At 47.5% G+C, this 13,038-nt stretch overlaps 1 protein-coding gene across 1 annotated transcript in view; it reads left to right on the top strand.

Annotated features, from left to right (window-relative positions):
• The window catches only part of ADGRD1 (adhesion G protein-coupled receptor D1), a 121,442-nt gene continuing 108,404 nt past the window's right edge, over positions 1 to 13,038 (top strand). Inside the window, exons 1-6 of the mRNA XM_077187894.1 lie at positions 1 to 970; positions 1,067 to 1,103; positions 3,878 to 3,961; positions 9,019 to 9,141; positions 9,476 to 9,655; positions 10,809 to 11,057. Coding sequence (XP_077044009.1) covers positions 902 to 970; positions 1,067 to 1,103; positions 3,878 to 3,961; positions 9,019 to 9,141; positions 9,476 to 9,655; positions 10,809 to 11,057 — 742 coding nt within the window. The 5' untranslated portion in view covers positions 1 to 901. The remainder of the gene's footprint in view (positions 971 to 1,066; positions 1,104 to 3,877; positions 3,962 to 9,018; positions 9,142 to 9,475; positions 9,656 to 10,808; positions 11,058 to 13,038) is intronic.

Genomic DNA, 13,038 nt, shown 5'->3' with positions numbered 1-13,038 from the left:
GAGCGGCGCGGTCCCGGTCCCGCTCCCGCCGCTCCTTTCGGCCCCTTCCGGCTCCTTTCGGGTAATTTCAGCTCCTTTCGGGTAATTTCAGCCCATTTCGGCCCATCTGAGCCCACCTGGGAGCCAGCAAGGAGTTTCCCCCGGGGTCAGCGAGGCAGCGCCTCCAGAGCGAGCGGAGACCGCGGACAGAAAGTTACGAACCAGATCTTTTCGGCCCGTTTGAGCCCATTTCAGCCCGTTTGAGCCCATTTCAGCTCATTTCAGCCCATTTCAGCTCATTTCAGCCCGTCTGAGCCCACCTGGCAGCGGACAGGGCGTTTTCCCGGGCTCTCTCTCCCTGCAGCGCCTCGGAGCGAGCGGAGCCGCGGGGAGCGCGGACCGCGGACAGAAAGTTGCAGATAAGATCATTTCGGACCGTTTCGGACCGTTCCGGCTCATTTCGGACCGTTCCGGCCCATTTCGGACCCTTTCGGACCGTCTCAGCCCGTCTGAGCGCACCCGGGAGCCATCGAGGAGTTTTCTCCGGGGTCGCAGGCAGCGCTCGGGGTTGCGGACGCGGACAGAAAGTCCCGAACCAGATCTTTTCTATTCGGCACACGCTGGGATCGAGGTGTTGGGCTTCTTGCCACGGGACAGCGCAACTGCGGCGCTTGGTGCGCGTTTCTGTGAATTTTCCTCCGGTCACGGGAGTTTATTCGGAGTTAAATGAAGATACCGAGGGGTGAAGCAAGAAAACAACGCTTGGAGGGTCTGGAGGGATTTTTTGCCAGCACTGAAGGAATGGACCTTTTGAACCTGCGTGGAAAATGTCCTTTTTGATACCAAAAGTCGCAAAGGAAAACTTATGATTGGAATCTTACAGGAGTTTGAGTTCGGCTGTACTTTTAACCTTGCGTAGACCATGGAGAGTTTGTTCTCGCTGCTCTGTTGCCATTATTCGCTGCTGATTTTATTTCAGCAGAAATATCAGGTAATGCTCGGAATCCCCTCAGTATGGAGGGGTGCTCGGGCTCCTCGTGGCGGGTTGTGCCTGGCCGTGTCTCACTGTGCGGTGTTTTATGTGCAGGTGTACGGGAACCATTCCCAGCTCCCCAAACACCCAGGTAAGGAATGCTCTGCTTCCCTTTTCTGACGATATGCTTGAGAATTTATTGGCTTTTTTTTTGCGGTTTCTGAGGTTTTTTATTGCCGTAGTAGCCCCAAAGAAGCTGAGCCCATGTTTGAGTGCCAGCCTGCATTAAAGGTGTGATGTCCAAAGTGTGAGGCACTGTGAATTCAGTTCCCCACCCACGGAATATCCTGACACAAACACATTTGGAGGAAAATGCCTTGGATTTGGTGTGTGGGACAGTCCTGTCCTCGCTCTCCTGAGTGTGAGTTTCTGAATCAGATCTCGGCACAGACGATTTCCCTTTCCCCCCACATTCAGCGTTTTTGGTTCAGCAATGAGCAGTTGGATGTGCCAGTTTGTTCACTTTGCTGTTCTCTGGCGTGGCTTCAGCTCCTCTCCCCTCCTCCCAGCCTCACACTTGGGTTTAAATCAGTCACAGAGCAGATTAAGGATTTCTCATCTGTTTCCAACGTAAAAAAACTCCCTGGGACCTCAGAAGGGTTTGTGTGTGCAACTGCAGAATTCCTCTGTTTATATAAATAGTTTAACCTCAAGCCTCATGGTGGTGTGCAAGTACAGTTTTACTGCTTTGCCAGCCCTGGGTTGCCTTTTTCAGCTTTCACCACATGTAATTATTCTCAAGAAAAAGGCAGAGCAATGGGGAGAGGCCACGTCTGTTGAAGGAGTAATTAATGGCTTCTGCTCCACCAAAAAAATAAAGAGTCCTCTTTCCTAAAAACGAGGAAATTCTGTGGCTTCTGGCTTGTGAACAAAGGGGAAACCCTGCTGCCCCAGGTGGGGAGTCCCACAGGCTGGGCTGGGCTGCAGGGTTTGCTGCAGGTTTGGAGCAGCCCTGGGGCCTCTCCTGCGTGGGGTCACTGCCTGTGGAAGGGTTTTACATTCAGGGCAGCCAGTGCTCGATCCAGAGGTCTCAGCTGAGCTGGGCTTGCCCGGAATTTTCGGATTTTGTTTTGTGTGGGTGCCCGTGCTCCGAGGCCGGCGGTGCCCTCGTCCTGGCAGTGCCAGCTGGGCCCTCCTGGGCCCTCCTGGCGCCCAGAGGCCATGGAGAACCACGGATCCCATTTCCCTCCCGGGGGACATCCCCATCTCATCTGCCTGTACTCTGCTCCCTTCCTGAGGGAAAGCCTCTATGGCAACAGCAAACACTGAGTTAGGTGGGCTAAGAATAGATGCTGAATTAATGAATTCAGTTATGAATCATTTGTTAGATATCTCTGCTCTGGTTGACTTTGGAAGCGAGTCTGGGTAGTTCTTGTACCCTCACAAGGTGCAGAACTTGGAGTTCTGTTTCCTCAGGCCTGCAATTGCTTCTTGTGAAGTTCAGCAATTTTATCAACTTTGCACTCAAAATAAAGAAATAAATCTTAGGATCCCGTCTGTGTCCCACCTCAGAAACTGCACCATGAGGATGGAGGCCATCAAGGGGCTCTCCAGGGGGGCATCAGGCACTTTATTGAAGCTTTTGCACCTTCGTGGTACAAAACTCTGGTGTGTCCAGGACAAGGACAGAGCAAGCATCAAACAGCAAAAGGGTTTGGTCTGCAAGGTGAAGAAAGGTGTGGGATGAGGCCAAGGACACAGCTCCTGCCTCGGGTTAATGTGCACATCAGCTGTGGGGAGGGTTTGCCGTGTCTGACACCTCAAGTGGGGTTTGACAGACTTTCCTGTCAGCTCCACACCTCAGGCTCCTGAGGTATTGCTTGGGATGGAAAATGGTTGCAGGGCAGAGAACAAGAAATGTGGTGGATAGGAAGCCTGGCTCTGTTTGTCCCTGTTACCCTTTGTGTTGTCCCCGTAGCCCAGGCTGGTGGGATGAAATGCATGATGGTGCACCTGTGGAAAAACTTCTGTATCTGTGTCACCTTCCCCAAAGTTTCTTAGCTGTAGGACATGCTGCATTCATTTCATCACATCTCATTAAATCAATTGTTTTGTAAATAAAGGGTTTCTTGCAGCAAGCAAGATAGTAAGAAATTACAAGTCATGTTTTTGTACACTAGTAATGCTCTACCCTTGAAATAGAATTGTTATCTTGACAGAAAATTTGGTTGTTTTGGGCAGCCTGCTCCTGCTTAAGTTTGAGTGAGCCCAGGTCCCAGAATTTGTTCAAGCTCTGGTCCATCAGCCTGTACAGACAGAATGGCACTGGAAACCTGCAGGTTCTGGCCTTTGCCAGCTTGAGAAGCTGCTGGAAAGGGGAATTGCAGGAGAACCAAAGGTTCCCATGAGGTCCAGAGGGGGTTCAGGGTGCAGGGAAGGCTCTGGAGGCAGGGCTGGTGCCAGGGAGGTGGGAGCTGTTCCTTCAGCTCCTCTCAGCATAACCCAGCTCCCCTGGTGCCCCCAGGAGCAGGGATGGGTGCTCTGAACCTGCCCTGGCATCCCCAGGGCTCCAAACCTCAGGAAAATCTGGAATTGCTCTGCAGTGACTCCTCAGCCCCAGTGGATGCTGCCACGTTCACCAGCAGAGGTTTAGCCAGAGATTGTGACACGTTTTAGGTGCAATTAGAAGGAGAATCAGCTGGGATTTAGAAGCAGGTTTTCTGCAGTGGTTAATCAGTGATAAGGCTTTAATCTATGCTGCTGCTCTGATTTATGGCCTCGCTTGTGTGCCACGCTTGATTTACATAAAATATTTCGGTTTACTTAACCTTTCAACCTCTTTTATGGTTATTTTCTGTGGAGACTTGTTACACACCTTATTGCTCTTTTTAATTTAATAATCTCCCGACCTGTGTTTCTTGAAAGGGTTCAAAGTCCTGGCATCAGCCTCCCACTACTGGCCCCTGGAAGATGTGGATGGAATTCACGAGTTCCGGGACACCAACGGAGGTACCAAAGCCTTCCCTGGCTCCGTGCCTGCCTGCAGGAGATGGCAAAGGGGTCACTTCTGTAGCTCAGAGGTTGGGGTTTTCCCCAGTGAATGTGTTTGCAGGGCTCCCATACCCAAATGACGTTGTATTTGTGATTTCTGATTTTTGTGGAGTGTTCTCCGAGGTTTTATGGGCTGGGTGTGCATTGCTGAGGTTATAAAGAGAAGAGGTTTGTGATCCAAGGAGCCCCTGAGATCACACTGTTACTGGCCCCAGTGCTCTCAGGGATCTCTCCCTTGGCTTTGGGGGAGCTCAGTGCCTGAGCTCCTCAGGCCCTTCTGAATGTTCGTGTAGCTCTAGAGACAAAAACGAGTGAGAGGTGTCCAGATGAGAGCCCACACCTTCCTATCTGCCTTTGGGAGTTTCCTTATTGCAGTGTGAGCTGATAGAAGTTAAATTCTTTTTCCAGCTGGGCAAAATCAGAAGAGACTTGCCGAGGCAAAGCTGTTCCTGGTGAGCCAGGGTGGGACTGTGTGAGCCAGAGGGAACGGCACTTCTGCTCCAGGGTGGAGGTGCAGCCCCTGGCTGTCCCCCCGAGCTGTGGGGCTGTCCCTCCCTCCCCAGGAGTGAGCTGAGCTCTGTCCCTTGGAGGCTCAGGCTCCCCAGGACTCCCCAGGAGCTGATTTTGCCCTGCTCACACCTTGGCCAGCTCCAGATGTGCTGCTGTGCATCCCCAGAGCGTTCCCCAAACCTTCTGCCAGAAGTATCAATCTCTGATCTGTGAATATCCAAATCCCTTCATTGGAGAGGTGTTCAGGTGTTTTCAGCCTAAACTTTGTCCTCTTTCCCCAACATTTCTGAAAGGAATGGAATTGCCTGACCAGAAATAGATCTGGGCAATATTCTGCTTCCATTGGGAGCTGATGGCAGCATTCCTACTGACTGCAAGACAATAATAATTTGGCTCACAGAAGTTGCCACATAAGTTCTCTAAAAGTGTGTTAAAGTAATTTTCTGACCCTGGACTCCACGTGGTTTCAAAAAGAGTGAAGTGCTCCATATCTAGCACTGTCTTGGCAGTCACATTACAACCAAGCTGTTTTGAAAATGATATATAGAAAATACAGCTCTTGGAAAAGGACAATTGATGTTAGATTGTTTCTCAGATTTAGTTTAATTTTACTCCAGCAAAATTCAGAAATATTTCAGTGCCTTGGAAGAGAGAAAGCAGAACAGATGAAGTTCCTGCTCCTACCAACCTTCACTTGCAGGAAGGGTTCTGGCTCACAGGAGCAATCTCTTTGGATTCCCATTACATCATGGTGATAAATTTATAGATGAGCCAGCTGCAGCACTTTGCTGCACAAATTGGGTGGGTTTTTTCTTGCAGGGGCCTCAGTAGCCAGGGGTGTTTGTCTCTGCAGTGCAGCTCTGGCAGGGCTGAGCTCTCACTGCACTGGATGGCTCAGGTTCCTCCCACTTGTTTATGTTGTGCCTTATCAGACACAGATATCATTTCAGCTGCCTCCAGCAGAGGTTTTATCTGTCTGATATTTCACTTTGATATACAAGAAAAGTGTGCTTTATTGTTGCAATCTACTCCAGGTGACAATTTGCTTGGTTTGGGCTCCATTCTGATTACACAGCTCTTCTGTTTATTGCAGAGCCTGCCTTGTTTTTCCACTCATCAGATCATGCAATTATTTTCATTCCATGTTTCTCCTCTTAAATCCTTGAAGCACCATGATCTGTCTGTCACGTTAATCCATTTTATTTGTTGAAGTCATTGTGTGTGAAGCCAGATTTATATCTCTCAAAGCATTCGTGTGCTGAGAGTGTGGCAGCAAATTAATGCTTTGGAAATCTCAGCACTAGCAGCAATTGAAAGGAAACAATCAGCTCAAAATATAGCAAATAAAAGGAAAGTGGCCGTGCTCAGGTTTTTCATCTGGCCCCTTGATTGCCATGCATTTTTACCTGGAGGCTTTTGTGTGTGTTTTTCTTTTCCTAAGAGCATTTGTCTTTTTGTTCTGTGAGCTCAGTTGGTCTAAATGCCAAATCAATGTCTCTCCATCTACTTTCATGGGCTTTTCATCAGGCTTTATTTGCCTGCCCAGGGTAAACAATTACAGTGTGCAAGATACTGTTAAATTTTCAAAATCAGAGAAAAAAAAATCCAGAATAAAACCTTATGGTCAGACATAAAAAAGTTGGAGGTTTTCTGATATTTGGCTGGAGTTTCTTGTATTTTGATTTGTGCCCGTTGCTCTGATTTGCTCTCTGGGCACAAACGAGCAGAGCCTGGCCCATTTTTCCATCTCCAGCTGGGATTTTACAGATTTCTCTGCTCAGTACCAGAGGGAAGCCTTCCTCCAGTGGCTCTGCCTTTCCTGAGCAGGTGGAGCCCAGGGCAAATCTCAATCAGCAGATCTGTGATTTGTGCTGTGTGAGAGATATGAACTGGCCAATTCATTGCTGGTGGTGTTTATTCATTGTTTGCTCATTTGCTTGTTTTCTTTTGTTGTTCCACCCAGCTCTAAGAATCCACAACTTCACTGTGCTTCCTCCCCATAACTCTACCTTTGTAAATACCAATGACTCTGCCTACTCTAACTTCTCTGCAACTGTAGGTGAGGATTTGCTGGTTTTTTGTTCTGCATTTCTCAGGCGTGGATGGTTCTTGTAACCTCGGATTCAGAGTGAACTCTGGGTTTGGGTTCAAGTGCTCGTGTGGTAAAAGCGATGATGATGATGATGATGATTATTACTATTATTATTATTATTTCACTGTCACATGTTGCTGGAAAAGTGTTACCTGCATTGCTGGAATTCTGGAAGAGGCATCCCCACATGAATCCCATGGGAGGATGGCCCCAGGGATCCTCCAAAATCTAAAAATAATAATATTATGCTTAAAAGAAACAGAGGTGATGTTTCAGAGGAACATATAAGAATAAGCAGGTTATTTTTTTTCCTTGTCTTTCAAGGCTATAATGGAAAAGAAGCCCTCTGTTTTGCACTGGTTTATAATAGTTTTAGAGGACATGTTGAGAAAGACAAATGCAAGCAGATTTGCAAAGCCTGGCAGTGAGGTGTTGTCAGTCACGACAGCTTTGGTTAACATGATGGTTTGTTTTGGCTTTTTGTTTGTTTGTTTTCTTCATGAGAAGCAAATATTTCTATCTATGTCCTTATATTAATTTTTTGAACATCCACACCCAGAAACTGCCAAGTCCCAGGCAGGAGCCTGGCAGACTGGAAAGCAGCTACAGCAGCTTAAAGTCACTTAATTTCAGTAATTGCATTTGTGCTGTGGAGCTGCAGTTGAAATGTGACCTGGTGCCCACTGTGCCTTAGGTATTAACTCACATCACACTGTCAGAAACCCGACCTGGGGAGAGGGATGGAAGTGGTGAAACTGTCACTCGGGCTGCTCAGACAGTAACACTTTTATATTGCAATACTAAACCCACCAGTTTTTTACTCTCTAACAGTAAAAGTATGCTGGCAAATGGGAGCTCTATTAATGATGAACTTCAAATGACCCTAATTCCTTCCAGTCCTCTCTTATCTGCTTTATAGACCATTTGCATAGTTCTCACATAATAAAGTGTGCTCAGTATGAACATCACAGAGTGACACCCATGGCAAGGAAGGGCTGGGGGAACAGAAATGTGTCACCTTATGGGAACTTCCCTGCAGAGAGGGAAATTTATAATTAAGTGCCTTGAGAAGAGTTTGGAAATGCTTGATTTACCCTGTAGTACACACTCATATTTTTAAAAGGAACTGAATTTTATCTGTCAGTTAGAGGCAGGACTTGATGGTTTCTTCCTCAAAGGGAGGGAAAGATACCTGAAAACTGATGTTTAAATGAGGATTTGGGATGAGCAAAGAGAACATTGAAACTTGCATTCCCTGCATTCGTTCAGGAAAGGAAAATGTCTCCCATGCTGGAGCTCCCTCAGAGCAGCTCTTCTCAATGCTTTTCCAGAAGAAATTCTGAAGAAGGTCCCAAACCCAGGGTTCTGACAGCCCTTGCAGAAGTTCCATCCCAAGAACGGTGGGAACAGAAATCCCCCACCAAAACCTGACATTGTCTGCTCAGAAACAGCAATCCAACCTTCTCTGCTCTCTGCAGGCATCTCAGCCCAGCAGGAGCTTTTGGTTGTGATTTTTGATTGTGGTTTCCCATTGTGTGCAATGCTGAAATCAGCCAGGACAAACAGGAACGCTCCCCACCACCCTCTGTCAGCTGCACTCAGACCTTGATGAGGTCAGTGATGCAGCAAACCAGCCCCAGGTTTCTGTGCCGAGAGATCCTGTGCCTCAGCTGGTGGGAGAGGACACAAGGAAATCACAAACAAATTAGTCATTATCCCCATTGGATAAATAGTCATTGTCCCCATTGGATAAATGGTCATTGTCCCCATTGGATAAATGGTCATTGCCCTTCCAGGGGCCAAGGACAGCCCAGCAGAGCCTGTCTGACAGGAGATCTGTTTCTGTCTTTGAGTGCACCTTGTCAGGGATCTTTCATTGAGTTATTTCTCAGTGAAAACGAGGTTGATCACCAGCTTGCCCTTCCAAAAAATGAAAAAAAGAAACACTATTCTGTTACGTTTTAATTGGTGAAGGAATTTATTTGCTGGCTCAGCCTAACGTAGTAAGACAGCTCTAGGAAGGGTCTGGCATTCCAAACTCTGCAAAGCGTAAAGTTTACTCAGATTACTCAAAAATAATCATTTTTGGGTGTATGGGTTCTGTCAGTCTTAGTTAAGCACAGAGCTGAGTGGATATGAGTGTAATAATATTTACAAACCTGAAATAAAAGAGGTGTCTGTGTGGTCTTTAAAAATACAACAAACCACTGACAAATGGAAACAAAGAAAGAAACTGAACACACAAAACTGGCAAGCTGGAGCAAAAACACCAAAAAGGAAAACAAACACAGCAAGTGACAAAGCCATACAGTTGGAGCCAGATAAAGATCTGAGCTATAGCAGGCTGGTAAATCACATTTCCAGGAAGTTTTCCTTTATGTGAATGTTAAACTGGATTTTGCTTTTGCTCTAGATATTGTAGAAGGGATGGTGAACAAAGGGATTTATGTCACTGAAAAGAAAGGAGTCACCTTTCTCTTCTTTGGGAGCTACAGAAATTCCTGCATCAGTAATCCAGAGGCTTGTGGGCCTGAAGGTGAGAAACTCGTTCACTGTGATTGACTCTTCTTTTGCTGCCAAATTATTCAATAATCATTGTTTCTTTCCTCCTTGGAATGAAATCTAAAAACGAGGCTTGACGCTTTGTTGACTTCTAAGACAATTGAGTGTTGATTGCTGAAAATTTAGCCTTTTCTAACTGCAGGTTAAATTAGAAGTGGAGCTTTGCTGATTTTAAAAATGCTGTCCTGGTTTATGCCAGCAGATGATCTGTGCTCAAAGGCATCCCCACTGCCTGTGTTCTGCACGCTGGAAATGTTCAGTTGCGCTCGGTTTTTTCATTCACGTCTCCTCTCCCTTGCTTTCCTCAGGGGTAACGTTTTCCTTCTTCTGGAAGACCCAAGACCAGCAGGCCAAGCTGCTCCCTGCCTCTGGAGGCCGAGTGATTTCCAGCGGTTTCAAAATCTGCTCAAACGAAGGCGAGGGCTCCGTGGAGTTCTACACGCGGGGAAATGCAATGATGAAGTGGAAAGCAAGCTTCAGCCCACCAGGTGAAGTTTCTGTATTTAAAAAAAAACAGATTTCTTTCTTGCACTTTGCTTTTTTCCTGCACACAGAGGTGGTGAGAAGAGCACAACTTGAGGAAAGAGAAAGGGGGTGTATAAAATAGCTACAGGCCTCTGTGCTGAGAACAGAGGATAAGATGCAAAGGAAAGCAGTGATAGTGATGTATTATAGAACACTGGCCGTGGCCAGCAGCCCCTGGGCCCAGCTTGCAGAGGGGTCTGGAGCTGAGTCCTCGTTGACTCCTGTGGTTCTTGCACGTCTGAGTGGGAACAGGAGCCAGGAATGCAGATTCATCCCTGGCAGCTCCCAGGGCACCCCAGGGCTGCTCTCTGCTGAATTCAGCCTTTATTTGGAAACTCTCTCACTGCTCTTTGTTGCCTTCATGATTCTGTTTCTGTTGAGTGCCAGGTTTCCTGTGCCAAGCCATAGCATTAATAAACATTTTGGTGTATCACATATCTCACTGCTTCTGTCTAAACTGTGCCTTGCTGGGGAACACTAATATCTACTGACTGGAACAAATGCTGGTCTTCCCCTAATGCTAATGGCATTCCATAAATATTTTCTGGCCCTAATTTGACTGCCTGTACATTGTTGAAATAGGACTCACGGTAGCAGTTTCATAAACCTTAATGAATCAGTTCAGAAATCTTCTTTTAAGAGAAAAGCTGCAAATGGCAAGAATAATTCACAGGTTTGTGGATTATCCAGTCCAAGTGAAAATGAGTATTGTGTTTTCTGGCTCTCAAGCATAACCAGGGAATGGTGAGAACTCTTGAGTGGTTTATGTGCTTGTTCTCCAGCTCTTGCAGTCCTTGTGCTGCTCTCTCTGGCCTGAGTTTGAGGCAGGAGTGAAGAGCCCTCAGATCTCAGCCAGCAGCACTCAGCAGGGGGAATTTATGGAGCTGCAGTGAGCCCAGGTTCAGGCAAGGCTGAGGGCATCCTGCCAGGCATGGGCTTCCCCAGAGGGGTGAGGATTCATGGGCACAGCACCAGCATTCCATGGCTCACCATTGGCCTCCCTGGCAGCTCCATGGCCGGGAGAGTCCAGCAGGGAGCTCTGGATGGAGCTGGACCCAGCTCTGGAAGGGTCTCTGGAGCTGCTCCCAGCCCTGCTGTGCCTCTGCTGCCTTGCAGGTCCCTACTGGACCCACGTGCTGTTCACCTGGCGGTCGAGGGAAGGCCTGAAGGTGTACGTGAACGGCACGCTGAGCACCACGGACCCCGAGGGGAAGGTGTTCTATGACTATGGGGACGCCAGCCCTGACCTGCTGGGCACGGAGGGAGCAGCCCCACGCTCCGTCAGCGGCGCCTTCGACGAGTTTGTGATCTGGGAGAGGGCGCTGAGCCCGCGCGAGGTGCGCCAGTACTTCACTGCTGCCGTGGGTGAGTGGGGCAGGGCACCTGTGAGAAACGGCTGCTCACTTTCCGTAGTTTGTGTTATAAGTGAATTAGTCAATTTGATTAACAAGGAGAATTTATTCCATAATTAAAATACAATTGTAAGAAGGCCAAAGATCAGATGGGCGCTGAGCCCGCGCGAGGTGCGCCAGTACTTCACTGCTGCCGTGGGTGAGTGCGGGCAGGGCACCTGTGAGAAATGGCTGCTTGCTTTCCATAGCTTGTGTTATACGTGAATTAGCCAATTTGATTAATAAGGAGAATTTACTCAGTATTAAAATACAACTGCAAAAAGGCCACAAGCACAGATCAGACCAGCACTGGGCCCGCGTGAGGTGGCGCCAGTGCTTCACTGCTGCCGTGGGTGAGTGTGGGCAGGGCTGGGCAGGGCACCTGTGAGAAACGGCTGCTCACTTTTCATAGCTTGTGTTATAAGTGAATTAGTCAATTTGATTAACAAGGAGAATTTATTCCATAATTAAAATACAATTGTAAGAAGGCCAAAGATCAGATGGGCGCTGAGCCCGCGTGAGGTGCGCCAGTACTTCACTGCTGCTGTGGGTGAGTGTGGACAGGGCACCTGTGAGAAATGGCTGCTCACTTTCCATAGCTTGTGTTAGAAATGAATTAGCCAATTTGATTAACAAGAATTTATTCAGTATTAAAATACAACTGCAAATATTAAAATACAACTGCAAAAAGGCCACAAACACAGATCAGACCAGCGCTGGGCCCACGCGAGGTGCGCCAGTGCTTCACTGCCACTGTGGGTGAGTGGGGCAGGGTGTGCCTGACACCTCTGGGAAATGGCTGCTCATTTTTCATAGTTTGTGTTATAAATTAATTAGCCAGTTTGATTAACAAGGAGGATTTATCCAGTATTAAAATACAATTGTAAAAAGGCCACAAGCAAAGATCAGATCGCGCGAGGTGCCAGTGCTTCACTGCCACTGGGGGTGAGAGTGGCCGGACTGGGCAGGGCACCTGTGGGAAATGGCTGCTCACTTTTCATAGTTCGTGTTATAAATGAATTAGCCAGTTTGATTAGCAAGGAGAAATTATCCAGTATTAAAATACAATCGTAAAAAGGCCCCAAGCAAAGATCAGATCGCACGAGGTGCTTCACTGCCACCGGGGGTGAGAATGGCCAGGCTGGGCAGGGCACCTGTGAGAAACGGCTGCTCACTTTTCATAGTTTTCAATCTTTAAAAAGTTTATAATGCTCTGGTCATGGTGGAAAAAATGCTTTTGTATTTGGCTGCTGTATCTTTGACAACAATGAGGGTTACTATAACACTGTCCCATTAATCACCCTCTGTGATTAATGCAGCTCCACAAGAATGTTCTGCTGCCAAACCCCAGAGCAGCAGATTTTCAAATTTCCCCAATTCATCAATACATGTGCCCTGTCCCGATGCCAGGGAGGAATGGCTTGAATAAACACAGGGAGAGCCCATTTTAACCCCTTTTTAACCCCTTTTTAACCCTGTGGGCTCCCAGCACTGCCCTCTGACAGACTGGGAAGGTCCTCCCAGGGAATCAAATCCTGTGCAGGGCTCTGCTCCCTCTCCTTCCCTCTGGGCCCCAAATCTGATTCTGCACATCAGTGCTGGGAGCTCTGATTCTGCTAAATCCAGATTTTTCCAGAGCTGTGCAGAATTCTGCCTGCATCCCACCTTTAATCCCGGCTGATTTTCAGGAGGCTGCATCCCAAACTCCTTGATTTGTGCCTTGAGGTGCTCATGCTGTGAGCACCTGTGACTTTACTGCAATTTCCATGGCATTAATTGCCCTGTTGATGGGTTTTTCTCCTAAACTCCTGGTTCCACAGGTTTTTTAGTGTCATGTGGAACTATCAGAATGCTGTGAAAAACAAATGTATGCCTCTTAATTGAAAGTGAAGCTGGATATGTATTTTCCAGGGGCTTAGAAATTCAAATGTAAAGGGATGCCAGGTATATATTTT

This window comes from Agelaius phoeniceus, chromosome 18 (assembly GCF_051311805.1).
Source record: "Agelaius phoeniceus isolate bAgePho1 chromosome 18, bAgePho1.hap1, whole genome shotgun sequence".
NCBI classification, from domain to species: Eukaryota; Metazoa; Chordata; class Aves; order Passeriformes; family Icteridae; genus Agelaius; species Agelaius phoeniceus.
Note: the sequence above shows the minus strand (reverse complement) of the source record. Positions and strands in the feature narration are given on the sequence as shown.